We start from the raw sequence: 26,299 nt of genomic DNA, 5'->3' as shown, positions 1-26,299 counted from the left end.
AATACCAGAAAGAGCTGGCCTACTCTCAATTTTACAAGCCTATCAAAGGCCACAACAAACTTTACTTCTAACTGCCCTCAAGGCACACAAAGAAACAGGGGTATTTAATACCCAACCTACAGGGCCTTCGCATGAAGAAAACAAAACATCAGGTTAAGTTACTGGCCCAAAGTACAGAAAGGACTGGAGGCGTGAGCTTGCACTCCTAAATACACATTTTAAAACCTAAGTGGCTCTAGGCCGATACACAGGGGCTAATCTCAAGCTACGGAGGTGACTCGTATGAGAAAACTTTAATACATTAAGGAAGAGAAGAAACGGTTACGAAAACGTAGTCGCCTCAATTTCAAATGAAGGGGAGCTCAAGAGGGTAAAGCACTCTCTACCCCCAAATTAAATTTCAAGAAAACTGAAGTTTACCAGGAAAAGGGTTTACATGTTTAATAGTTTACGTATGAAAGGTTTCGAACCTTCCCTGAGAGTTGAACTGCTGAGCTAGCACGAAATAAAGATGTTAAAAGGCCATTACCTTGTTGGAGATCTGTTGCCCGAAGATGGAGGCACTTCCCGCCCCCTGCTACATATCCACACACTAAGCTAGATGTTACTGAAGTGGCCCAGAGACAAGAAAATCAGCAGTTTTTATACCCTCGTGGAAAGTTCGAGACCTTTCATGAATGATAACAACCTGCCCTCAAACTTTTATTGGCTACAGTACACAGTTACATACAAAATTGGAGAAGAAATCCCTGGTTGGCCAAAAATTAATTACAGAAATTCGATTGGCTACATTCAAAACAGGCAGAAAGAAAGGATTAATATTGCCAACACACAAATGACAGAACAAAATTTAGTAAAGAGAAAACTTATGAATACAAAATTTCTCCAAGAAGGTTCATTCTTTCACACCTGAGTGCATTATCATAGTTTTTGGTCGAGATATCTGTTAGAGAATGTCCACACTTCTTGATCAATGAAAAACAAAAGCAAATCAAAAACACACAGTGACATCTTCTGATAACCAGTAGAGTTAGTTCGGTTTTTAAAGTTCAGAGCTTCTCCTGTAGAGGAATTTCAATTGGCGCAAGATTTGAACTTGCGTCGTAGAGGTGTACCGCCCAGTACAGACCCTCCAGTGGAGGCCGCTTGGACCCCTCAAGTACCCTGAGATACCTCTCTCCCGCTACTATGAGAGGGGTAGTCGTGGTGAAGCACGCCGCAGATGCGAAGTTTGTTTACAGTCCTCGAGTAGCTTGCGGGTGGTGCGCCGCACATCAGCCTAGGCCAGAAGGAGGGCTCCGGCTCGCCGTACACTGGTTGATCTCACTGGAGTGGAGTGGGCCCGTACCCCACCTCAGTGGCGGTACGGCGCCGCACGCCTGCTGGGGCACTGAAGCAGTAAGATCTCGGCGGCAGAATTTGTGTCGGACCATAATGGTTTTAGGGTACAGTGTTTGTTGTGAGGTTGAGGGGCCAGCGGCGTGGAAACTTTATTTAATTTGCCACTGGTGTGGTTTAGCAGGAGACCGGAGCGTGGTAATGGCCGAATTGACAGGACAGCAGAGTAACTATGGGGAAGGTTTTACAAGGTAAATGAACAAACACAGAGCAGAAGGCCTTAGAAATGAACCCCCCCCCCCCCAAAAAAAAATATAACCTTTGGGGTTCTTACAAAATGTTAAAGATCCAATGAGCAAGTAATTTACACAGGTTTCACCTGAGAAAGGTGAACCCTAAAGATTCTCTCGGTGGCTGGATTGCTCACTAACAATGTGACCAGCGTAAGAAAATCCAAGACGGTGCACGGCCCATGAAATCTGGGGGCAAGCTTGCCCACGGGAACAAAATTCTTGACCATAACTTGGTCTCCTATTTTTAAATTGGTGGGCCTCCGTCCACGGTCATATCTTTCCCTAACCTTTTCATGAGAAATTTTAAGGTTGGCCTTAGCTTTCTTCCAAAGATCTTTAATATTATCTGGATCTATTGTCTCAGGTAGAATATCACTAAGAGACCAAAGGTTAGAGAGCGGCGTGTTGGGTACAAACTTAAACATCAAAGAAGCTGGAGTGAACTTACGGGATTCATGAACCGCCGAATTCAAAGCGAAAGCTAACCAATGCAGGGATGTATCCCGTCTGGAGTGATCATCGTGATGATAGGCAATCAGAGCCGACCTCAGATTACGATTGACCCGTTCAGCCAGAGATGGTTGAGGATAGTATGCAGAAGTTGTTACATGTGAGATAGATAGATCAAAACAGAATTTACGAAAGAGATTAGAGGTAAAGGCTTTAGCATTATCAGACACAATATATTGACACGGACCAAAAGAAGCAAAGATAGAATTTAAACAAGAAATGGTGGACTGAGCGGTAGCCAGCTTAGTTGGAAATAACCATGAGAATCTAGTGAAGCCATCTACACACACAAGGATGAACTTGTTGGCATTCCCCTTTGACTGGGGGAAGGGTCCTACATAGTCGATGTAAAGACGTTCCATGGGGTGCGACGCTTGATGAGAAGACAAGAGCCCTTGCTTAGTGGACATGGTGGGTTTACTAAGCCAACAAGATTTACAAGCTTTTACTAATTCACGAATTTCGCCGTCCATATCTTTCCAGATGAACATTTCTCGGATCTTTTCTAGAGTTTTAAAGATGCCTAAATGCCCCCCTAATGGGGTCTCATGGTAGTACTTGAAGATTATAGGCACAAGAACAGCTGGAACCACAACTTTCATCTTCTTATCATGCCCCGATGGGCAACATAAAACACCATTCCTCAATACATAAGGGACGACATGTTCCCCAGAAGAAAGGGTTTCCATGATAGGGGCCAGCGTCGGATCTTCACGTTGATATTTTTCAAGATCCCTAAACAACATGGAAGCATCCGTTAGAATGGCATTAACCTCAGGTAGTATGGACTCGGGAGGTGAAGAACTATCAACCTGTTCAGGGGTCTCTACATCATTAGAAAACATACGGCTTAGTCCGTCAGCAACCACGTTTTCAGTTCCTCTTATATGCCTAACATCAAATTGGAAGGCAGAAATTCTGATGGCCCAGCGGGCTATGCGACCAGTGCGACATGGCCTATCTAAGACCCAACTTAAGGCTTGGTTATCAGTCTCCAAGTCAGACTTGACATGTTCCAGATAGAGACGGAACTTTTCTAGAGCAAACAAGACAGCCAAACCCTCAAGTTCATAGATGGAATACTTGGATTCTTGGGCCGATAATGTCCTAGATGCATAGGCGATGGGTCGCCTCCCTAGTTCAGTCTCTTGAAGAAGGACTGCAGCTACCGCCGCCGCCGCCGCCGACACGTCGGTTTGTACGATGAATTTCTTGATGCCTTTCCTACGAAGAAGGTTCAGAACTACATGATAACAAGGGGATTTTGAAATTACTGACAAACTTGAAAGTGCACGACTTGCTCTGAATGTCGAGCACTAGACCGGTGTGAGACATGAAATCGGCTCCCAATATAATGGGGCAAGACAAGCGCTTAGCCACAAACAGTTTTACTTTCTAAGTAAATTTAGAAATATGAATTTTAGCATTTAGAAACCCTAAAATTTCTAATGGGGAGGAGTTTGCCGAAACACATTGAACCGAAGACGAACAATAATCAGGAAGTTTACAAACAGATTTCAATTAGGAGTACCACTCGGCCAAAATAATGGAACACACACTGCCCAAATCTAATAGAGCAGTTACAGGCTCATTATTCAATTCAATTTTGAGAAATGGGACCAGTGCAGGAGTATCCGCCGCAATCCTAAGACATTCTTTGGGACATTCAAATGGGAATGTAGAACAGTTCTGATTTTTCCCTGAATTTTCGTCGGATTTAACAGGGGCTGAGCCTTGAAAAGATGAATCTGCCGACTCAGCCGAAGCCACTAGTCACTTCTGATTCTTGGTGGGAGTTGCACCAGAAGTTGAGCAGGAGGGGGTGCTGTTAGCATTAGGGCAGTTCTTGGCAATATGGGAAAAGGCGGCGCATTTAAAACAGCCTTGGGGTGACCCTGCTCCATTCCTGGTCCCATTAGATTTGATCAACGGACACTTATTACGCAGATGATCTGCCGACCCACAAGCATAACATTTGCGGATTGGGGGAGTTCAGCGAGGTGGAGGCCGAAAATTACTAGAGGATAGAGGGAGTTCTTTCGCGACACGTAAGGTGTCAGCGTATCTAACTCCTTCCGCTGAGACAGCCATAGCCTCTAATTCGGCAAAAGTTTGCGGACACGACGCAAAACACAAGTATGACCTGTAAGATGGTGAAATTCCTTCCGCAATAGCCTGAACAATTTGATCTTCTGGAAAATGGAGAGCAAATACTCTAGTGTAGAACTTAATATCTTGGATGAAGTCTGCCAAGTTTTCATCCAACCGCAGTACTCTATAATAGTACTTCTGTATTAGAGATGACCTTGCCCTAGCCGGAATAAAGTTAGCTAACAAATGGGCGTGGAAGTCTTCAATAGATGATTGTTCAGGAATGGCTCTTACTATCTTGTCTGAAAGGACACCAATGGAATAAGGGTAAATAATTTGTAGGATTTGACACGGAGAAAGAGAAAAAACAAGAGCATGATCCTGAAACTCAACGAAAAATCTTAGAAATGCAATGACATCACTGGTGGAAATGACGGAGAACTTCGAAATACCTCTGAGCAACATTGCTAAAGGATGGGGCAAACTGCTGAAGCCAGGTGACATAGTAGGTAGAGGCCTAAGTGGCGGAGAAGCTGATTGAGAAGGTGCATTATTCAAAGAGGTACGACGTTCAAACTCATTTTCTAATAGAGCAGAGGTTTGTTGAACTCCTACTGATTTCCTATTTTCTTCTCCTTTAGAAGAGTCTTCCTCACTAACTTCGTTTACCGTAGCGGGTTGGTCGGTTTTGGGAGGGACTGCCCCAGTTAACAATAGACTAACCTTACTGGACAATGTGGAAAGGTTTTCGAGAAGAGCACTAGCCTCCTTCCCTTGAATGTCCTTCAACTTTAGAGACAACAGATCGTTAACTCTATTAGAAAAATGAAACAGTCTAGCTTGCACACGTTTAAGTTGATTTGGAGAAGGATCATTTTCTTCAAAAAAACCAACTACGGATGCTAGCTCAGTAGTATTGTCAATGGTCGTGGAGAGAGAGTCGTCAATCTCTTTCTCTCCCAAAGTTGGGATGGAAATAGGCAAATCAAGGGACTCTTTAAGCTTGTTGGTATCTACCGCAACCGTGCCTCCAGATTGCACATTTCTAATTGTTAATTCATAGATTAATTCCTCCTTGCGCAAATAGCCGGGATGGAGGACATCGCGAGGGCCGGGCATGATGACAGACACTTTACAAATTTAGAAAAATGGAAAAATTCCAGCGACGGAGAAAATTGTTAGAGTTCGGATCAAAAACAATGTTTAGCCATCAAAAGGGGCTAAATTGAGACCCATTCAACCACACTCTGCTACCACTTGTTACGGAGTTATCCGTGGAAGTCAGAGGTGAAAGAAGGTGCGGGCTGGAATGGGTCTAACTACAAGTTCGAAAGATGAATTAAAATTTCAACAAAGGTTATATTTTCAAAACTTAACAATGTTGACGTAGAATTTAGAGCGTACAACAAATAACAACCAGTTAAATCAGGTACAAGGCAACTTTACAAATTCTGGGCTACGAGCCCCAAAGTCTGAGCTCACAGCTCACACCCACAAATTACCAAAGGGCAGAAAACCCCTTCATTACATGGAGCTCTTGCTCCCGCTTAGTAATACCAAGCCTCCTAGAGGCACCTTCCAAAATACCAGAAAGAGCTGGCCTACTCTCAATTTTAAAAGCCTATTAAAGGCCACAACAAACTGTACTTCTAACTGCCCCCAAAGCACACAAAGAAACGGGGGTATTTAATACCCAACCTACAGGGCCTTTGCATGAAGAAAACAAAACATCAGGTTAAGTTACTGGCCGAAAGTACAGAAAGGACTGGAGGCATGAGCTTGCACTCCTAAATACACATTTTAAAACCTAAGTGGCTCTAGGCTGATACACAGGGGCTAATCCCATTCTAGGGAGGTGACTCGTATGAGAAAACTTACATTAAGGAAGAGAAGAAACGGTTACGAAAACGTAGTCACCTCAATTTCAAATGAAGGGGAGCTCGAGAGGGTAAAGCACTCTCTATCCCCGAATTAAATTTCAAGGAAACTGATGTTTACCAGGAAAATGGTTTACATGTTTAATAGTTTACATATGAAAGGTTTCGAACCCTCCCCGAGAGTTAAACTGCTGAGCTAGCACGAAATAAAGATGTTAAAAGGCCATTACCTTGTTGGAGATCTGTTGCCCGAAGAAGGAGGCACTTCCCGCCCCCTGCTACATATCCACACACTAAGCTAGATGTTACTGAAGTGGCCCGGAGACAAGAAAATCAGCAGTTTTTATACCCTCGTGGAAAGTTCGAGACCTTTCATGAATGATAACAACCCGCTCTCAAACTTTTATTGGCTACAGTACACAGTTACATACAAAATTGGAGAAGAAAGCCCCGATTGGCCAAAAATTAATTACAGAAATTCCTGATTGGCTACATTCAAAACAGGCGGAAAGAAAGGATTAATATTGCCAACCCACAAATGACAGAACAAAATTTAGTAAAGAGAAAACTTATGAATACAAAATTTGTCCAAGAAGGTTCATTCCTTCACACCAGAGCGCATTATCATAGTTTTCTTCGAGACATCTGTTAGAGAATGTCTACACTTCTTGATCAATGATAAACAAAAGCAAATCAAAAACACACAGTGACATCTTCTGATAACCAGTAGAGTTAGTTCGGTTTTTAAAGTTCAGAGCTTCTCCTGTAGAGGAGTTTCAATTGGCGCAAGATTTGAACTTGTGTTGTAGAGGTGTACCGCCCGGTACATAAATAATACTAAACATTTTGTAAAATAAAGTGTTGAATAGGTGGAAAACTCACCCTTCATACTTGTGTGCTTAAATTATCAATATGGGCAATGAAGCTGATGGATTATAGTCTTCCCTGTTTTCAGCTTTGGTTTTTCTTGGGAACCCTTCTGGTCTTGAAGTCTCTTTTTAAGTGGGTTACGCTCCAGGATATCATCATGTGTAATGCCCACATCTTGTAGATCTTCTTCTACCTCACCGAACCAGGCCCCTTTTGTCTTCTTTTTCTTAATAATTTGCAACTTCACTTTCATGATTGCATGTTCTACCAATTTACTTTGCTGAATTCCATAATACTTGTATATCTCATCACATTCTAGAGAACAGGTGTCGCCTGATTTTGAAAGCTGCGTAGAGTTTGATATTGTCCATGTTTCCCAGATGTGGGATCTGATAACTTTCTTGATTTCTAACACCACCTCTGATTTTGAAACCTATTTCAGTCATATTCTGAATTATAAATTGTTATTATTGATTGATTGATTGGTTTGTTTGTTTGTTTGTGTATAATTCAGCTGAAATTTTGGACAAAAGTTTGAAATTTTGTTAAATTTGTGTATGTTATTTTCATTACCAAACACCTCTGCATGTGATGGTGCTTGCCTGTACTAAATTAGAATATTCTAGGTATAATAATCTTTATTATGATAAATGTACTAATGTGATGGTTTGTTATAGCGGAAGCAATTTCTTTTCAGTTTCGACTTAATCTATAACTGTTAGGTTCTTCAGTCTGTCAAAACTAATTTATGATTAAATAACATTTAGAAAATACCTGAAAAGGAATTAAATTTCTTTTCAGGTATAATTTGGTATTAAATGTTTTCTTTTTCATGTATTTTGTAAATTTTAGTTAATCTTAAATCAATTTTGACAGTCTGAAGAACTTAAGAGTTATATGCTGACAGTACATGAAAATTGGCCAATGAATTTTATTGCCTGCATTTCTTGCCATTTGTTTAGAATTGGGCACTGAAGCAAGAGAGGAAAGGATTCGTGAGCGTATGCGAAAAATTATAGAAAAAACACGTGACCAAGCTGCTCGGAGAGCTATGCAACAATATAACAGACGACGACAACGTGAAAAGAAGTAAGTATCCAAACTTCATATTGATGATTATTTTAAAAATATTATGCAAATCTCATTCATCAAGTTAAGTACATGTCATCAAGTTTATATGGTCTGACACCATGGTTAACCAATTCAAGTCCCATTAGTTGAAGAAATATTCACCATCAGATTGTTGGCTGGCAATTTTTAATTGCTAGAGTGCGTGTCAAAAGCCTGAATTCAATTCCAAATCTCCCTCTGTTCATGTGGAGTGAAGGTATATGGCGCTGTTTATGGTGATTTGTCCACCGGATAGGGACATTCAGCTTTGAGCACACCAGTTTGTGCTGTGTGCCAGGTTTCACCCTCTCCTTCCTACTATCATTGATCATGTCATACATTTCGCCTCATTAACTCCTCTGACGAGTGCAACGCCAGCCCGAGATGACAAAGATTGACATTACATTCAACAAACGCCATAGGGTAATGTACTCAACACAGATGGAAGGACAAAGTAATAACAACATACAGCAACTCAGATATATAAATTACCAGGACATAAGTGGAAGTGAGAAACTGCACTGAAATCCCATTCCATTTTAAACAAGGTCTGAGATCTTAAGGAACTACTGAGCCAGGCATAAAAAAATAACACCAGTTTTCTTTAACAACACACTATAATTAGATTTTATGGGATATATAACATACAGATAAATCTTAATGAATTAATCGTATGGGAAATAAAAGGAAATTTGAAAGTTTTTCATTTGCTTTGTAAAGGAAAAGAAAAGTTTAAAAATATAAGTAAACAGATCTGTAATGATATAATAAAATCTTTGCCAACTAAATAAATAAACGAATGTAATTAAAATAAATATAGCAGTTTTAAAATAAATATATTCATTTTACTAAATAGACTATGTAAGGAGCTCCTTAAACTACCTTAAATTTTTACCCATTCAAATCCTTTTTTTAACATTAAATAAATTTAGAAACCTAAAATATGGGATGAATAGTTAGGCTGAGTAACCATGAGTGGCTTAAAACAATCCCTAGTTGAGGAATTGCACACCTGAAATCTGGACAAAGACTTAGATCCATAAATCATCACGTGAAATTAAAACATAAATATATCCCAACGAAAAATATTTAACACATAAGCCAGCTCAAAATTAGAAATAATTTCGACACAGATAGATTAAACTCAATTCGCAAATACAATCCAATGGATAAGAAAATCAACAAAATTAAAACCTATAGTCAATAAGCTACAGAACAAGGCAGGTCCAGTAACCCAAGGCGTCAACAAACACGATCTCACACCAAGATCAAAACAATAATTATCACATTGACGACGCTACGCAAGAACAAAAGAAGAATCCCAAAGATAGGAACAACAAAGACACAGTTACGTAATTGGGCCGGGCAGAGATAATACAACAATGTGAAGTTAAGATAAGGATAGCGAACCTTAGAAAACCCTCCACTAAGGAATTGCCTAAAACCCCAATAATTATATATGTGAAATGAACAATTTCTTGAATATTACATTTTAAAATTATAAATTTGAAATAAAACCAATTTAAAATCTTTGTACATGTCAGAATTTACTTCTATATGTATAGGAACATAAATATGGTACTTAATATGAAATTTTAATTAAATGAAATATATTTAATATAAAAGGGAGACATAAACTTTACTGGGCTAAAATTAATTATGAATAATAATACTAATAATAATAATACGATATTAACTAAGAAGGAAAAAAATTAAGCGTGACAAATGGTGATTACGCAGCACATAGGTCAATACACGGACATTACGGAGTCAAAACAAACACAATAAAAATTAATAAACCAAAACGGAATGTCAGAATGAAATCAAGCAAGAACACGAGGCAAGGATTAGCATATCAATAAATCACCAGATAATTTAAATAGCAAAAACACATACATCAACAAAATAATACAAGGAAACACACCAAATGAGCAGAATAAAAATTAACCAGAGAGGGAAAATAGAATTTGGAAAAGAAAAGAATTTTCAGGTTTAACGGCAAAAACAAAACAAAGGGCATATGATTTAAAAGGTACCAACATGGAGTACAAACGAAAATATAGTAGAACACAAACCAAAATCTCACCATAATTCTTACAGCAATAATCAAAATGGCACATAAATAAAGTATAATATGACTCCACCAAGAAAATAAAATAAAATAAGGTAGTTACAGTCGTGAAGAGATATACGATAACATTTTAACCAAATGATGACCCATGCGCTGGCAATTAGTCACCAACAAGCACTGTATTTACAAGATGTTACATTTTAAGTTAAAAAATAAACCAAAGCTCAGTTTGATCCCTAAATGCAATTCTCAGAACAGATTTATCCAATTTCTGTTGGGTTATCGCTCATTTATGTGATGAAGGCAGAGACATGGCTGCCACCGTCCGTCCACAATCAGTTTTAACGGCAGACCGCCTCTTTCCCAAGTAGCCCACACGAGTGGTAGTGTGGCGATAGTTGTGCGCTCTGTCGATAGGAGTCCATACACAAGACAAGTTATACTGTTCACGGATAGACGTTGTCAGAGTTCACTTTGCCATCTCATACACAACACATACAGGCCATACGGAGAAATGTTGCAGAATAACTCAATGACAATATGTCACATTAGTCTCATATGAAATGAGCAGAAGAAACGTTGACAATGTCCCATTCACCTTAGCATTGAAGGTTAGCTGTGTCATACAGACACGTTATTTAATTATATGACTTCTCGAATAGTGTGAGATCCCGAATGATATATATTTTTTACTGTAATAACGTCATATGAGGTCGACGTCAGGAAGGGTATCCAGTCATGAAAAGTCACCACAAAAATTCATCTCGCTTCATTACCGGACTCCATAGAGAAACAGAACAATGGTTGGATACACACGCTCATATGCGGTATGTTAGTACACAATGAATACAGTCACAATTCCTTTCATATATGTATGATTCACGTTATACGTAGGTGTTTGAAAAGTTCTCGGAATGTACTAGAATTATCTTACCTCGGTGGAACTGCTTTTATTTTTCAACATAGTCTCCCTGTAGACTAATGCATTTGGTCCAGCAATGTTCCAATGCCTTGATCCCATCTCGAAAATGAGATTCCTCCAGCCCTGCAAAATACCTCTCCAATTCGGCTGTCAGTTCTTCCCTTGTAGAAAATCTCCGTCCACCGGGGAAAATTTTCAGCTTGGGGAATAGATGAAAGTCTGATGGTGCCAAATCAGGTGAATAAGGTGGATGTGGCAACAATTTGTACCCCAGTTCATGAAATTTTGCCATGGCAATAACACTTGTGTGTGGCGGAGCGTTGTCCTGATGTAAGATGACCTTTTTCCTTGCCAAACCAGGCCTTATTTCGTGTATCTTTTCCTGTAGTTGGTCTAGGAGGTTTGCATAGTATTGCCCCATAATTGTTTGGCCAATAGGAAGATAATCTATCAGCAGAATGCCTTTTGCATCCCAGAAAACTGAGGCCATGACCTTTCCGGCCGAACGCATTGCTGTTGCTTTCTTTGGTGGTGGTGAATCAGCATGTTTCCACTGCTTTGACTGCTGTTTTGTCTCTGGGGTATAGTAGTGGACCCAAGTTTCATCTGTAGTCACAAACCAGCGCAAAAATCTTGTTGGTTGCACTGAAAACGGGCCAAATTTGTTCAGACATTTCCAATCTGGTGCATTTATTGTCCAATGTCGAGAGCCGCAGCACCCATCTTGCGGATAATTTTTTCATACCCAATTCTTCGGTTAAAATATAATATACCCATTCAGAAGACATCCCTACAGCTTCAGCAATCTCCCACACTTTCAGTCGACGATCCTCCATGACCATTTTATGCACTTTTGCGATAAATTCTGGGGTCGTAACACTTTTTGGCCGTCCACTACACGGATCATCATCCAAGCTCTCCCGACCAAATTTAAACTCACTGGTCCACTTGGCAACAGTTGAAAATGAAGGAGCAGAGTCCCCCAGTATGTTCTGAAAGTCGCCATGAATTTCCTTTGCTTTCATACCTTTCTTTACAAAGTATTTAATCACTGCTCGAATCTCAGTTTTTTCCATTGACACAAATCACTACGCGGGAACAACAACGAGTCGTCACTACCACACTCCTGCAGCTAGAGCACTGACGCGCCACGTATTCACTCACAAAGGATGTGTGATTATTGCGCGGGAACCTCGTTGCTCTAGCACTGACATCTAGCAGTAATTCCGAGAACTTTTCAAACCATCCTCGTATACAACTTTGAGTGTTAAAATTTAAAATAAACATAAAAATTAAAACATGGAAAATAATTATATTTAGAACAAGTAAAAAAACAAATGTCAAAACAGTAAAATTTGGTACAACCAACAACTGAAGGTCAAGGATATGGAAAGCTGTAGGAACCCTACAAAGTAATATAGTGTAAACTTTTGTGACGAAACTTTAAATAGGTAAAGAATAATTTAGTTAACACTGTTTATTGTAGAACTCGCAAATGAAAAAAAGAAAATGTGAACTGTGATAGAGTTAAGTGACAACATTTTCTTATGATGATCTTACTGATGCTAATCTTTATGAAAAATCATTTAATGACTATAGACACAATATAAAATGTAGGATGTTAAAGCAAATTGGTCCACTGCATAGAGTGGATTGATATTTAAAGAAAAGCTACTTAATCGATTACAAGTTGAAACTTTAAAGTGACCACCTTAGTAAAAAAAAATACAGATCATTGAACAGTTGTTTAAAATGAGTTAAAACAGAATTATTGAGGTCGAGTTTAATGAGCAATTTAATCTTAAGGTATGTGTAACCTGCTTGTTACACACAAACACAAATGACACAATGCTACATGATAATAATAATAATAATAATTATAATTAATGCAGATTAAAAATGTTTAGACACAATCAAAGGAATTAAAAACAAGAACACATTTTCACAAGAAAACAACAAACAGAAACGGTCAGGCTAAGCAACATGACGACTAAGGAAGGAATAGTGGAAAGCGGTGGGACCATATCCAGGCAGTGAAAGGTATTGGCAGTGCTGAAGATGCGAAATCAATGGTGATTCAGACTTCAGTATACATTGTACTTAATAATTTAGATGGAAATAACACGCAAATGTGATCAAACATAATTACGCAATGAATCGCAACATGATTAAAACAATAACAAAAATTTGCCGAAAATGCACAAATTCAGTGACGCTACTTTACATAACTTTAGGAAGGAAAATCTCACAGAATGTTCAAGTTTCATGGTGCAATATTTAATTCACCTAATACTGTCAGAAATAATAAAGTTTAAGTAACATTATACTGTCATAAAGAATAAAATTTAAGTAACATTATACTGCCAGAAAGAATATACACGGAAGAAAGGAAATCACAACATTTAAAATCATTATCTTAGTGCAGAGCTCATTTAGGACGCAGCCCCCTCATAAACACTTCTGAGAAAAGGTGCCCATCCTAAATGTGAATACTCTAAGATGATGCAGATTTACAAGACAGCCCCGAAAGGAAAAATTACGATTTACTATCATTACCAAAAGGCATTGAACATTTTACATTTAACAGAATTTACGAAAAACGAATGAAAAGTGAACTGTCTCTTAACAAATATGTGACTTGCCGGAAAGGCTAAGTCATTTTAAGAAAAATTTGGCAACTGAAAGAAAACGGGTAAGCTCCGGCAAAACAAATTAAACGGAACACAACATTTGAAGATTACTACCAGAAAGATGAAAAAGCTAAGTGCTTACCTGTTGGAGGGGCCAAGAAGACCCGTCACCTGGAGAAGGCAACCCCTCCCTTCAGCGGTCAAAATTACAAGACGGCTGGGAAGAACTTGGCTCTCACCAAGCGCTCCACTACTGGAAAGGGTGACATAGAGAAACGACCAATTGGCGTCCCTCATTTTCATTCGTTCGCCAATCACAAAATGTTTTGTTATATATAATGAGGGCCCAGCAGATTCTGCTGATCGAGTGCCTCGTGTAACATCAAGAAATATCCAAACTGATGCAGTATGATGCAACCGGAAACTCCTGGAAGCATCCTACCCAATCTGGCATGTGTGCCACAGTATGTCCCACAAATATTTTATCTTACCTTTAAATGTTTTTTTTTAGACTAATTTTTCACAACAACCAAACAATCTTGAAACAGCGTCATAATCAAACAATTCCAAGTATCCCCGCCCAGAAAATATTAAAAAAAAAAATAAACACCTGGTCATACAAAATTAATACATGAATATGTAAAATATCCCACAGTGTTCAAAGTCCAAATAATCACTACATTCCCCCACCCCCCTGCCCCCACAATTTTAAGCATAGCTTAAATAAAATAATTTTGTTACACTTTATTTAGCAGTCCAGTTTCTGTGTTAGGTTTTAGAAACACTTAACCAACTTAATGTCCACAAAAAAATGACATGAAATATACACTTTGAAAAAGATCAAAAAATTTAATTTGTCTCTTTTGTGTCCACAAAAAGCACAACACTGAAATTTAAAAAAATTAAATGTCCCCTGAAAATAAAACAATGAACCAATGAAATAACGAAACTTGGCACAGTCTAGCACGACTGGTGTTATCAAAACATCTGGCTACAGGGTTGCAATGTCGATTGACATGTCCAAAACAAATGATGATGATGTGCCCCATCAATGGGCACGTCATATACTGTCCGGCAAATATGTATTCATTATCTGGATATTTGTTCTGGGACGATGATCACCAAAATATAGACGGTGCCCCTCAACTAGGCGCATCCGGTTGTCAGGCAGGGAACGGTTGTCGTCACCTGAACATCTGGTCACTGGGTTGCGGTGTAGAACGGCAGAGCCCAAGACATCACGTACCTCTCCACTAGGCACGACAGTAGAAATGGGGATTGCATCCTGCTCCGGCCACTGCAACATAAATTTATCCGCAGCAGACAGGGAATTCCACAAGCTAAAGCCACCCTGGTGGACAAGAGGTTGCAGGCACCCAATTGGTGTCTCCACGACCTCCGTTTGGGAGATCCCCCCACAGATTTGGCACCACCTTAGCCCTCCCCGCCTTTTAGGCAAGCACTACAGATAATTTCAATATAAAATTTAGAAAATGGTGAAAAACTAAAATTCTACCGGAGTTCACCCTGATTCCAGAAATTTTACTACAATCCCTAGTTATGAAGATCCTAATTCTACCCAAAATTATACCTAACATGATCATAAATGACCATTTCCATTACAACTAAGGTAACTCTTAATTAAATTATTAACTACACAACCCGGAAAATGGCTGGCCTGCTGATTAAGTAGAATTTTGCTTACAACTAATTCCTTATAACTACCCCAAAAAAAGTTTCTAAAGTATCATCTCATAACTAGGGTATTTTTACTTGAGGTAAATGAACATGACTGATCCTCTTTTTTTCAGGATCGCTTACTAACAATGACGCAAGGGTTAAAAATTTCAAAAACGTGCAGGGACCTCAAAATCTGGGGGATAACTTACTAATTACATGGTCCGCAGCACTACTAATGGCATGAGTCTTTAATGTAATGATTATTTGGACTTGGAACACTGTGGGTGAAATTTTATGTGTTCATGTATTAATCTCGACATTTCCATTTAAGATCATGGCAATTGGCTTTCTTCAAGCTGGAGGATTTATGCCACTGAAGGAATATCAGTACTTGCCGTTTGGCATCAGTGAGACCCATATTTTCTGCATTATTGTCCTCAGACTAGTCTTGACTCTTCTTTTCTTCAGAACCAATAGATTTTTTACCTGGCTCAAGGAGAACAGTTTGAATTGTTGACTATTCTTGCTATACATTATTTTGTGATAGTTGGATTGGATGCCAGCCACTCAAAGACCGCATTCTGGAATTGTGTAACAACTAATTGGTTTGAAAGTTTATGGATGTTAAACTTCCTTCTGGACACACTTGAGCAATGGATAGGCACTTTACAGTGGAAAGAGATTCTGAGTCAGCAGATCAGAAGTTTGTGTTCTGTCCAGCAGTCATCAATATTTCTTGTGGTCTTGGTGATCAGAACGTCTTTCTTGATTTTGGATTTTGGACCCGTTTCGACAATGAACATATTCTAATCGATTCAGCTTTGTGCTATAGAAGCAGTCCCGTGGTCCGTACTACTATTGTTTTGTGCCAACTTCTGTGCATGTGAGGCACTGTGGGTCAGATCCACGGATCATTTTAAATTCATATCAATCCATCCATTCATTCTTCATTCTCATGCTTTGAATTCTGGTCAATGGAGGATTTTGCACTTTTAATTTGTCATCTCATTTTGTCTCATTTTGTACCATTAGGGTCCGACGACCTCAATGTTAGGCCCCTTTAAACATCAATCGATCAATCAATCAATCAATCAATCAATCAATCAATCAATCAATCAATCAATCAATCAATCAATCAATCAGTCAGTCACAGTTCTCAGATAGATAATCATCCTACATCTGTCATCAATATGCAGGTCCACTCTAGAAGCTCCCAGCTGCAACGTAAGCCCGAGATGTGAAGAAATGGCGTTATGCTCAAGAAACGCCATAGGGTAAGTGAACAGCAAAAGGAAGGTTGCACAAAAAAAATATACAACACACAAACCCACAAGAAAAACTTACCCAGACACAACCAGAAGCAATGGAATCTGTACTCAAAACCCACCGCATAAATAAGGTCTATGATCCCCAGAAAATACTGAGCAAGTCACCAAACAGCAACACCAGTATTCTTTAAAATAAAATTATAATTAAGTTTTTTAACAGATTACATTAAAGAAAAAATATAAATTAATTTTTTGTAAATAAATGGAAACTTGAAAATATAAGGAAAAAAATAGTTATAATATAATAAATCTTCTGCAAAATAAATAAATCAATGAGACTAAAATAAAAATAGGGATTTATAATAAATTTTCTTAACTAACAAACTTAGGTATGATGCACCATAAACTTCCACTATTTTTACACATCATTTTAACATTTAATAAAATTTAATAAAATTGAATGTGGGACAAATAGCTAGGCTGAAATTAACGAGAGGACTTTGACAATTCCTAGTGGAGGTATCACACACCAAAAATATGGTATGAGATGTAGTTCCATTAATCATCACACGAAAGTTGGATGCTCTAGCGAGTGGTTGGCTCTGTGTGTGTGTGTGGGGGGGGGGGGGGGGAGTGATACATTTAGTTCCACAAATATTGGTGTTTAGTGTTTTTTGTAGTAACTGCAATTAGTGGTATTTATTTACAATTTTCACATTGAGTAGTTCCGTAGGCGTTCGCTAGATTACAAGATGTAATTTAGGACTGCATGAAAGAAGAAGTTTCTCTTTCTTTTTAATATTATTTTTAATACTTAAAAAGGGGAGCCTCCGTGGCTCAGACGGCAGCGCGTCGGCCTCTCACCGCTGGATACCGTGGTTCTAATCCCGGTCATTCCATGTGAGATTTGTGCTGGACAAAGCGGAGGCGGGACAGGTTTTTCTCCGGGTACTCCGGTTTTCCCTGTCAACTTTCATTCCAGCAACACTCTCCATTCTCATTTCGTAGCATCTATCATTCATATATATATATCACTTTGGGAGTGGCGACCCCATCGTAATAATAGCCTATATATGATTCATTCATAACATCCCTGAACCGGTCACTGACTGGAAAACAGGTTGTAGGTTTTCATTTTCAATACTTAAAAAGATGGGATATTAAAGAGTTGTAACTTCAGTAGCGGTTATATTAGTGCAGGCAATTGGCAGGGTATTTCAAATAGCAGTTCAACTGTTCCACGTATCACAAAAGTGATAACTTCTTTAAATAACGCAATAATGTTGTAAATTTTTTTTAAAGAAAGGATTTCAACAAAATATACAGTATTTCGAACCACAAAGAAATTATGAACGTTCAAGTGAGAAAGGGGGCAAACATAGACTCCGATCACTACCTCATGAGAATCAAAATCAAACTGACACCGAAGAGAATAAAAAAGGAGACACCATGGATACCAAAGTTCGATATGACTAAACTACAATCATCAGGAATGAAAGAGGAATGGGAAGAGGAGACAGCAACGACCAGGGAAGAATTCAAAGAGAAGATAATTAAGAAAGCTAAAGCAAAAATTCCTATAACCAGAACAAAGAGACACCCATGGTGGGATGACATATGTGAAGAAGCGATTGAGAATAGAAAAGCAGCATGCAACAATTGGAACAGCGACAAAATGGAAGCCAAATTATTTATATACTTAGGGACAAGGAAGCAAACAACAAGAGACAGAAAGGTCAAAAGAGAATATCCAAAGGATCAATTGAGAGGGGCAGAAGAGAACTTTTCTAAACCACAATAAGAGAGTTCTACAAGACGTTCAGATGCAGAATCACAGCATATCAACCACAAAACCTTTGCTTCAGAAAAGAGAATGGAGAACTGGCACTGAACAACAAAGAAAACTGAGAAACACTAGCAAAATATTTCAAAGAGCTCCTGAATTGTCCCGAATCCACAGAGAGATTCCTAAGGATACAACAGATCAACAGAAATAAGACAGAAGCACCAGATGAATTAGAGATCAAGGCACAAATCATGAAAAACCGAGCGAGTTGGCCGTGTGCGTAGAGGCGCGCGGCTGTGAGCTTGCACATCCGGGAGATAGTAGGTTCGAATCCCACTATCGGCAGCCCTGAAAATGGTTTTCCGTGGTTTCCCCACACCAGGCAAATGCTGGGGCTGTACCTTAATTAAGGCCACGGCCGCTTCCTTCCAACTCCTAGGCCTTTCCTATTCCATCGTCGCCATAAGACCTATCTGTGTCGGCGCGACGTAAAGCCCCTAGCAAAAAAAAAAAAAGAGCTGCACGAGAAGATGGAATCATAGCCGAACTACTAAAAGAATTCGGACTGAAAACAATCGGTGAAATCACAAAAATAATAAAAGATATTTGGGAAACTGAAACACTGCCTGAAGACTGGAAGAGTGCAGTTGTACATCTTCTTCATAAGAAAGGATAAAGAACGAATGTAGAAAACTACAGAGGAGTATCGTTATCATCATTTGCATGCAAGTTTCTATCACAGTGCATGCAAGATAGAGTACAGTTGCAACTGGAACACACGATAGGAGAATACCAAGCAGGCTTCAGACCTGGAAGATCTTGTGGTGAACAGATACTCAATCTTAAAACAATCCTGAGATACCATGCAATGAGAAGCAAAGAGATCGCTTGTACTTTTGAAGGCTTACGATTCTGTAGACAGACAGTCGCTGATACAAGAACTAGAGGAGAGAGGCCATTGTGAGAAGATGACAAACCTCATCAAACAGACACTAACGGACACTGAATCCAAAATCAAATTCATGGGCGAACTAACACATTCATTTGGAATTAAAACGGGAGTAAGACAATATGATGGTCTATCACCTATTTTTTTTCAACATGATACTGGACAAAGTGATCAGAAAATGGAAAAAGGAACTGAAGGCACTGGTACTTCACAAACCCATCAGGTTAGAAAGAAAGAACAAGGAAATAGATATCAGTTGTCTAGCATTTGCCGATGATTTAGCAATACTTGCAGATACCATAGAAACAGCAACAAAACGAATCAAAATTCTGATAGAGATGACTGGGAAAGTGGGACTACAGATTTCCTTAGAGAAAACACAAAATCTGTTGAACCTGAAAGACGCACCGGAGGAAATTACTACGAAATACGGGAATATCAAGAGGGTTCATACATTCAAGTACCTCCAAGAGATGATACAGGCCAATGGGATGGAGAAATCAGCTTACGAGCAGAGAAGACAAAAGATGACCAGAGCATTCTGGAAGACTGGAAACATCTATATATATATAAAATAAGAGTTTTGTCTGTACATTGTTCAGAATATGAAAAGAAGGGTGTTTCTGTATTGGTCATGTCCACAGTAACAAGGAAATGCACTTTTTACTTTTCCATAATTTCTGTCTGTCTGTCTGTCTGTCTGTCTGTCTGTCTGTCTGTCTGTCTGTCTGTCTGTCTGTCTGTCTGTCTGTCTGTATGCACACGCATCACAATAAAACAGCTGAAGAGAACTTAAAATTGGTATATAAAGTCGGGGGATGAGCCACTACAATCTAGGTTATACATCATTTTATTCACGCTGAGTGAAGTGTTAGTTTAGGGGAAGGCCTAAAATTTAATTCTCAAATATTTATATTATTAGTGGCCCTATCGATAAATACTACATAACTAAAGTTATATAGAATTAAATTTCCGATAATTTATGTCTTATACATTTTTTTCCGTACCGGCTATGTTAACACAGATATTCATGAATTTGTATTTTTGTTGCTAAGTCCATATCATCACCGAGCCACGAGAAAATGATGTAACAGAATTTGATGCAAATAGGTATATAGATTCGGGGAATAAGAAATTACAGTCTAAGCTAAAAACAATTTTATTCACCCTGGTTGAAATTGTAGTTTAGGGGAAGGTGTCTGAAATTTATTTTTTCAATACTTATGTTATTGGTCCTGTCGAAAAGTACTACATAACCGAAGTTACACAGAATACATTTTCCAACATTTATGTTTTAATGTGTTTTACCGTACCGACTATGATAGGTGTGGTATTTGAGAGTCGGAAGAAAAATAATTGTGAAGGCCTACAATATCGAAAGCGCATAGCATTGATTACCAATAACATTACGTTGACCATTGTTTGTGGTGATGTTCTTTGTCTCTTATTCTGCCACTCAACTCTGATAGATGGGATTACTGCTGCATACCGAGTATAACAGCCTGACTAAATATTGGCAGGAAATACCTGGGGAGTTAGAAAACTTTTCTTTTTTAGCATGCCATTTCTCTGGTTCACATATTTTCTGATACTGCTGGTACGTAACACACTGCTTCATCATAGTATTCCAGCTATTCAGTTCCTATTCTGATGCGCTGTTTTGAATGAGCAGTGTGCACACTTAGGCTTAAGGCAGAGGCTCACTTAGCAGTAGTATGACCTGGTCTAGAATTACAATTTCGACCTACAGTACCACAATTCACTGAGTAACTCAAAATTCAACCCTACAAAGAGCCATTTCTTAAGAAAAGCCTCTTCCTCTTCACTTTTATTAAATTCTACATTCATTTCATTTCAAATTAGCAGTGAAGATTGGGTTTCTCCTCTGGCTTGGAGGAAAAGTTTGCCTCCATGTCGGATAGATTTTTCAGCCGCCATTGTAATGAATTGAGATTTTCTGACTCATCAGGTACTCCTAGGAAACAGATTAGTAAAAGGGCATAGGTTTTGCCATGGGACTCTCGACTATTGGACCCCCTCCCCTGCTGAAAAAAACGAAATGTGTTTACGGATCATGGCTGTCTGCGGCTTGGTCATTCCAACTCTGAAACTTTGGGCTGTTTGATCAGCAGCATAGTACTGTTCGTTAAAAGTGAGAAAATGTGTGGTTTTCATTTGATCGAGTATTTCATGTGAAAGCATTGCTTTTAATTGCGTCATTCCTACTGACGTAGACTATAATTGCTTATTCCCTACTCTATTTACCAATTTTCATAAAATTCTGTTAAACCATTTCATTTGGGAAAACCACTAAGGCAGTCTTTCTGAGGCTATAAATAGGCAAGTAGAGAGTGAGTGTCTGCCATTGTTGTGTAATACCATTACACACAGGAACACATTTAAGGAAGTCTTACAATTGGTTTGCACTGAATTTAATGTTAAAAAACATTTCTTTATACAGCTCACATCACTTTACAAAAACATAGCGGCCATTACTCGCTTCCAACTGTTCTTTTTCTTTTGTCCAGCATGTGACACTGCCGGCAAAATGGCTGACAGTATTGACAGCAAAGCCTGATGCAACATACTCCCACCTTGAGTAGCAGAAGGCTACTCAACGATACCAACAAATACAAACCTGCTGCTTATAAATCAAGTCTGTCAGGAACTCTCACCGCTTGACCACTTCGAGTAACAACTGGATCACCACTGTTGTCATCCTTTGGTACATCTGAAGAATCACAGTTTCTAGAGAGCACAATAGGGTCATCAGAAGACACTTCCAAGGGATAAGTCCTTTGTATTGGACGTAATAACTCGCCCTGACCAGTTCTGAGTTTCACTGTTCGGATGACACCTTCCCTACCTGGTATAACTTCAACTATGTATCCCAATGGCCAGTCTATACGCTTGAGATTGTCACACCCAATCAACACAACGTCCCCCACAGCTACAGTACGGGTGCCCTCTTTTTCACGATGTAACACTAACTGCCCCAAATATTCACTTCTGAATCTTTTCCTCAAATCCCTTTTCAAAGTTTGTCGGTACCTATACCTCCTTTTGAGGCTCTGAGTGTCTATCGTATCGAGATCAGGAACACCAATCTCCCTTATATCTTGCAGGAATAAAGAAGGGGAGAGAGGCACTAGCTCAGAACCTTCTTCCATGATATAAGTCAAAGGTCGAGAATTCATCAAACTCTCACAATCACATAATGTAGTCATCATCTCCTCGTAAGTAAGACATGACCTACCCAATATCCTCTTCAATAAATCTTTGAGGAGGCGTATCAAGCGCTCCCACCATCCACCCCACCAAGGTGCACTAGGGGGATTAAAACGCCATTCAATACACCTAGCAGTGCTGTACTTAGATATATCCTCCCAGTTCAGAGTTCAAAGTAAATTAGAAGCCCCAGTGAAGTTTGTCCCATTGTCACTGTAGATAACAGAACATCTTCCTCTGCGAGCCACAAATCGACGGAGTGCTTGCAAGAATGCTTCTGTCGAGACTGATGATACCAATTCCAGATGGACAGCTCTAAACACTGCGCAAGTAAAGAGGCACACCCACATTTTAATCCCACCTTGTAGATATAAGGGCCCAGTTAAATCCAGTCCAACAATCTCGAACACGGCAGCATCCCGTACTCGACTGGATGGAAGTGGAGGTGAAATAACTTCAAGATGTCTTTCACTGTGTCTCTTGCATATGACGCACTTGGACAAAACCGACCTGATAGCTTTCCGACCGTTTAAAATCCAATAGCGTTCCCTGAGGTTATTTAGCAGCATTTGCAATCCTACATGTCCTTGTATCTTGTGTTCCGTCACGATTAACCTCTTCACTACCTCGTGTTGTGATGGAAGTACTGCAGGCTGACGAAAGTCTTCACGGTCATCTCGGTAGGTGATCTTAGTTTTCAGCCTAATTATTCCTTCATGGTCTTGAAATACTCTGAGCGTTCGCAGTCTGTCGTCCCTTAACCCCGAAAAGGAGTCCTCTTGAATAAACCGAACAACTCTTCTTTCTGCAGTGGCATACTCTTCCACAGTTAATTCACTTCTCTGACGCAGATCTGTAGGTAAGCGGCTATTGCGTATAAACCTTAGCAACCACCCCAACATGCGGACAATTCTTGTAAAATTAGAGAAGTATTTGAAATACCAGTCCTTTTGGTCCTCTGAAACCAAACAGTTAACATTCACAACAGCTGGGGATCTAACCTTTTCCATGTTGATCTCATCTTCTTTGGGATCATCATTGCAAGCAAACCACTTTCCTGGTGATTCCTTCAACCATGCCGGTCCCTCCCACCATCTAGAAGCAACTAATTGTTTAGCTTTGCAGCCCCTGGAAGGTAAATCTGCAGGGTTAAGTTCCCCTGGGACATACTTCCAAGATTCAGAGCAAGTGATTTTCCTTATTTCATCAACTCGATTTCTGACAAAGACTGTCCATTTGTCTCCCCTGGTAATCCATGCAATTACTGTAGTAGAATCACTCCAGAACAACGTCTTCACATTTTTCCATCCCAATCCGTCCAGAACTGACTTCGCAAGCCTTGCTCCTATAGTTGCAGCCATAAGCTCCAAACGAGGCATAGAAATCTTCTTTAAAGGAGAGACTCGTGTCTTGGCCGCCAACAGATGAAGCTGAACGTTGTCGCTTGTCTCTACCCTGAGGAAAACTACTGCAGCATATGCCTTTTGACTGGCATCACAAAAGGTGTGTAAAGTGCATTCCTCTATATTCACAGGTTTCTGTACCCATCGGGGGATGCCAATTTCTTCTAATTGAGGGAGTTCTTCATACCATGACAGAAATTCTTTCTTGATAGCATCGTCAACTTCTGTATCCCAATCAAATTCCATCTTCCACATTTTCTGCAGGAGCAATTTAGGACACAACATAACAGGGCAACTAAAGCCTATAGGGTCAAACACTTTGTGAGAGATCGACAGGATTGTTCTCTTGGTAATGGTGTCAAAAAGAAAATCTCTAATCCAACTCATGTTAACTTTGAGTTCATCACTTTCTCGATTCCACAACAAACCCAGTACTGCAGAATAAGAGTTATCATGAGCACTCTGACACTTGTCACTTGTCCATTCCCAACCCCTAAGCTCGAATTTGGCCTTTGTCATGACTTTGACCGATTCTGACATAAATGCATTGAGCTCAGCTTCAGTGTCCACACTAGAAACAACATTATCAACATAAAAACTATGCAGTAACTTTTCTTTAAGAGAATGATTTGAATCCTCTTCTCTCAATAAGTGGTGTTCGATTACAGATCCTAAGAGGAAAGGACTACACTTTACACCAAAAACCACTCTTGCATGCCGGAATACCCTAACCTCCAGTTTTTTCAAAACAGTTCCACCATAAGAAACAGAGGAAGTTCCTGTCTTCAGGATGAATACCAATCTGTAAAAATGCTCTTTTAATATCAGCAACCACTCCTATCTTCTTTTCTCTAAATCTTAACAGCACATTTGGGATGAGTTCAATCAGATTTGGACCAGTTTCAAGACATTGATTTAAAGATGGAGAACTGCCTAGTTTTGCCGAAGCATCAAAAACAGGTCTGATTCTGGTAGTTGCACTGTTTTCCTTTACAACTGGTCTATGCGGTAAGTAGTGACAACAATGAACACGTTCAGATTCAGGCACTTCTTCTATAATTTCCTCAGCCAACCAATCTTTGAACACTTCATTGTAATCTCGAAAAAGGTCTTCAGATAATTTCTTCCTCATCAAACCCAGTCTTCTTTCAGCAAGATTCAGGTTTGATGGCAAGGCGGGATGCCCCTCAGTCCAAGGTAGCCGAACTTGATATCGACCTTCTTCTGTGCGATGAACACTTTGGAGGAAATGATCTTTCACTGCAATTTCTCGTTCCTTCTTCGTAACTTTCTCGACAGGGTCCGAAATGCCTATTACATCCAACCTCCACAAATCAGTAATACTTGCCTCTTTAATAAACATGGAAGTTACAAGCAAGCCTTCATTTTCTTCACTTCTCTTGGTATTAGGAATCTTTCCCATCAAAGTCCAGCCTAACAATGTCTCTACTGCAACTAAACCACACGACAGCACTTCTCTTCTTCCTGTTAAAAGTTTGCCAGCCACGTCCGCTCCAATAAGTATTTCTATAGGCCCCAAACTTTCCTCATTATCGGTGATATCTATCTTCAATTTCTTTAGCTCGTTCATCCATTCCCCTTCCGTAACGTGAAATGTCTCCACAGATCACTTCTTGGTCTAAAGCCTCAAAATTACACCGAAATTCATCGTTCAGGTCCCCTACACGCACCCTGTAAACTTCATGCTCATTCCGTTGCGTTGTTACACCACCAAAAAGAGAATGTGAGATGATCTCCTTTCGCAGTGAAGTGTAACCCATCTTTAAAGCCGTCTTTCGCAAAATGTATGACTTCTGGAAACCTGTATCTATTAAAGCAGGAACACATTCAGTCTTTTTATCAGATCTTACATTTACACGAAGTGTTTGTAACAACACCTTGGGCGAAGCGGAAACATTTGCCAATGTGATTTCCTGAGTTGCATTTTTTTCACTGTTGCTAACTGCTTTGGGGACATGTTTTTCTAACAACTGTCTGCACATTAAAACAACATGCTTCCCACCACAAATTATACATTTTATGTTTTTTGCCTTGCAATTCTTTACCATATGCCCTGACTTCAGACACATATAACAACACCCCTTTTCCCTTAACAGTTTCTGTTTACTTTCCATTGACATTTTTCTAGCGGAAAAGCAATCTGCACTGGTATGATGACCCTCACAAAACACACATTTGTCATCCTTACATTGATTTGATGTTAATAACCCCATAGCTGTAGGAATGTTGTCGTCTGAATCCTTCCCCTTGTG

General features: G+C 39.4%; 1 protein-coding gene across 1 annotated transcript in view; it reads left to right on the top strand.

Annotated features, from left to right (window-relative positions):
- The window catches only part of LOC136875916 (trichohyalin), a 292,525-nt gene that overhangs the window by 135,625 nt on the left and 130,601 nt on the right, over positions 1–26,299 (top strand). The window contains exon 9 of the mRNA XM_067149535.2: positions 7,942–8,068. Coding sequence (XP_067005636.2) covers positions 7,942–8,068 — 127 coding nt within the window. The remainder of the gene's footprint in view (positions 1–7,941; positions 8,069–26,299) is intronic.

This window comes from Anabrus simplex, chromosome 6 (genome assembly GCF_040414725.1).
Source record: "Anabrus simplex isolate iqAnaSimp1 chromosome 6, ASM4041472v1, whole genome shotgun sequence".
In the NCBI taxonomy this organism is placed as follows: Eukaryota; Metazoa; Arthropoda; class Insecta; order Orthoptera; family Tettigoniidae; genus Anabrus; species Anabrus simplex.
This window is presented reverse-complemented; position numbering and strand designations above follow the sequence as displayed.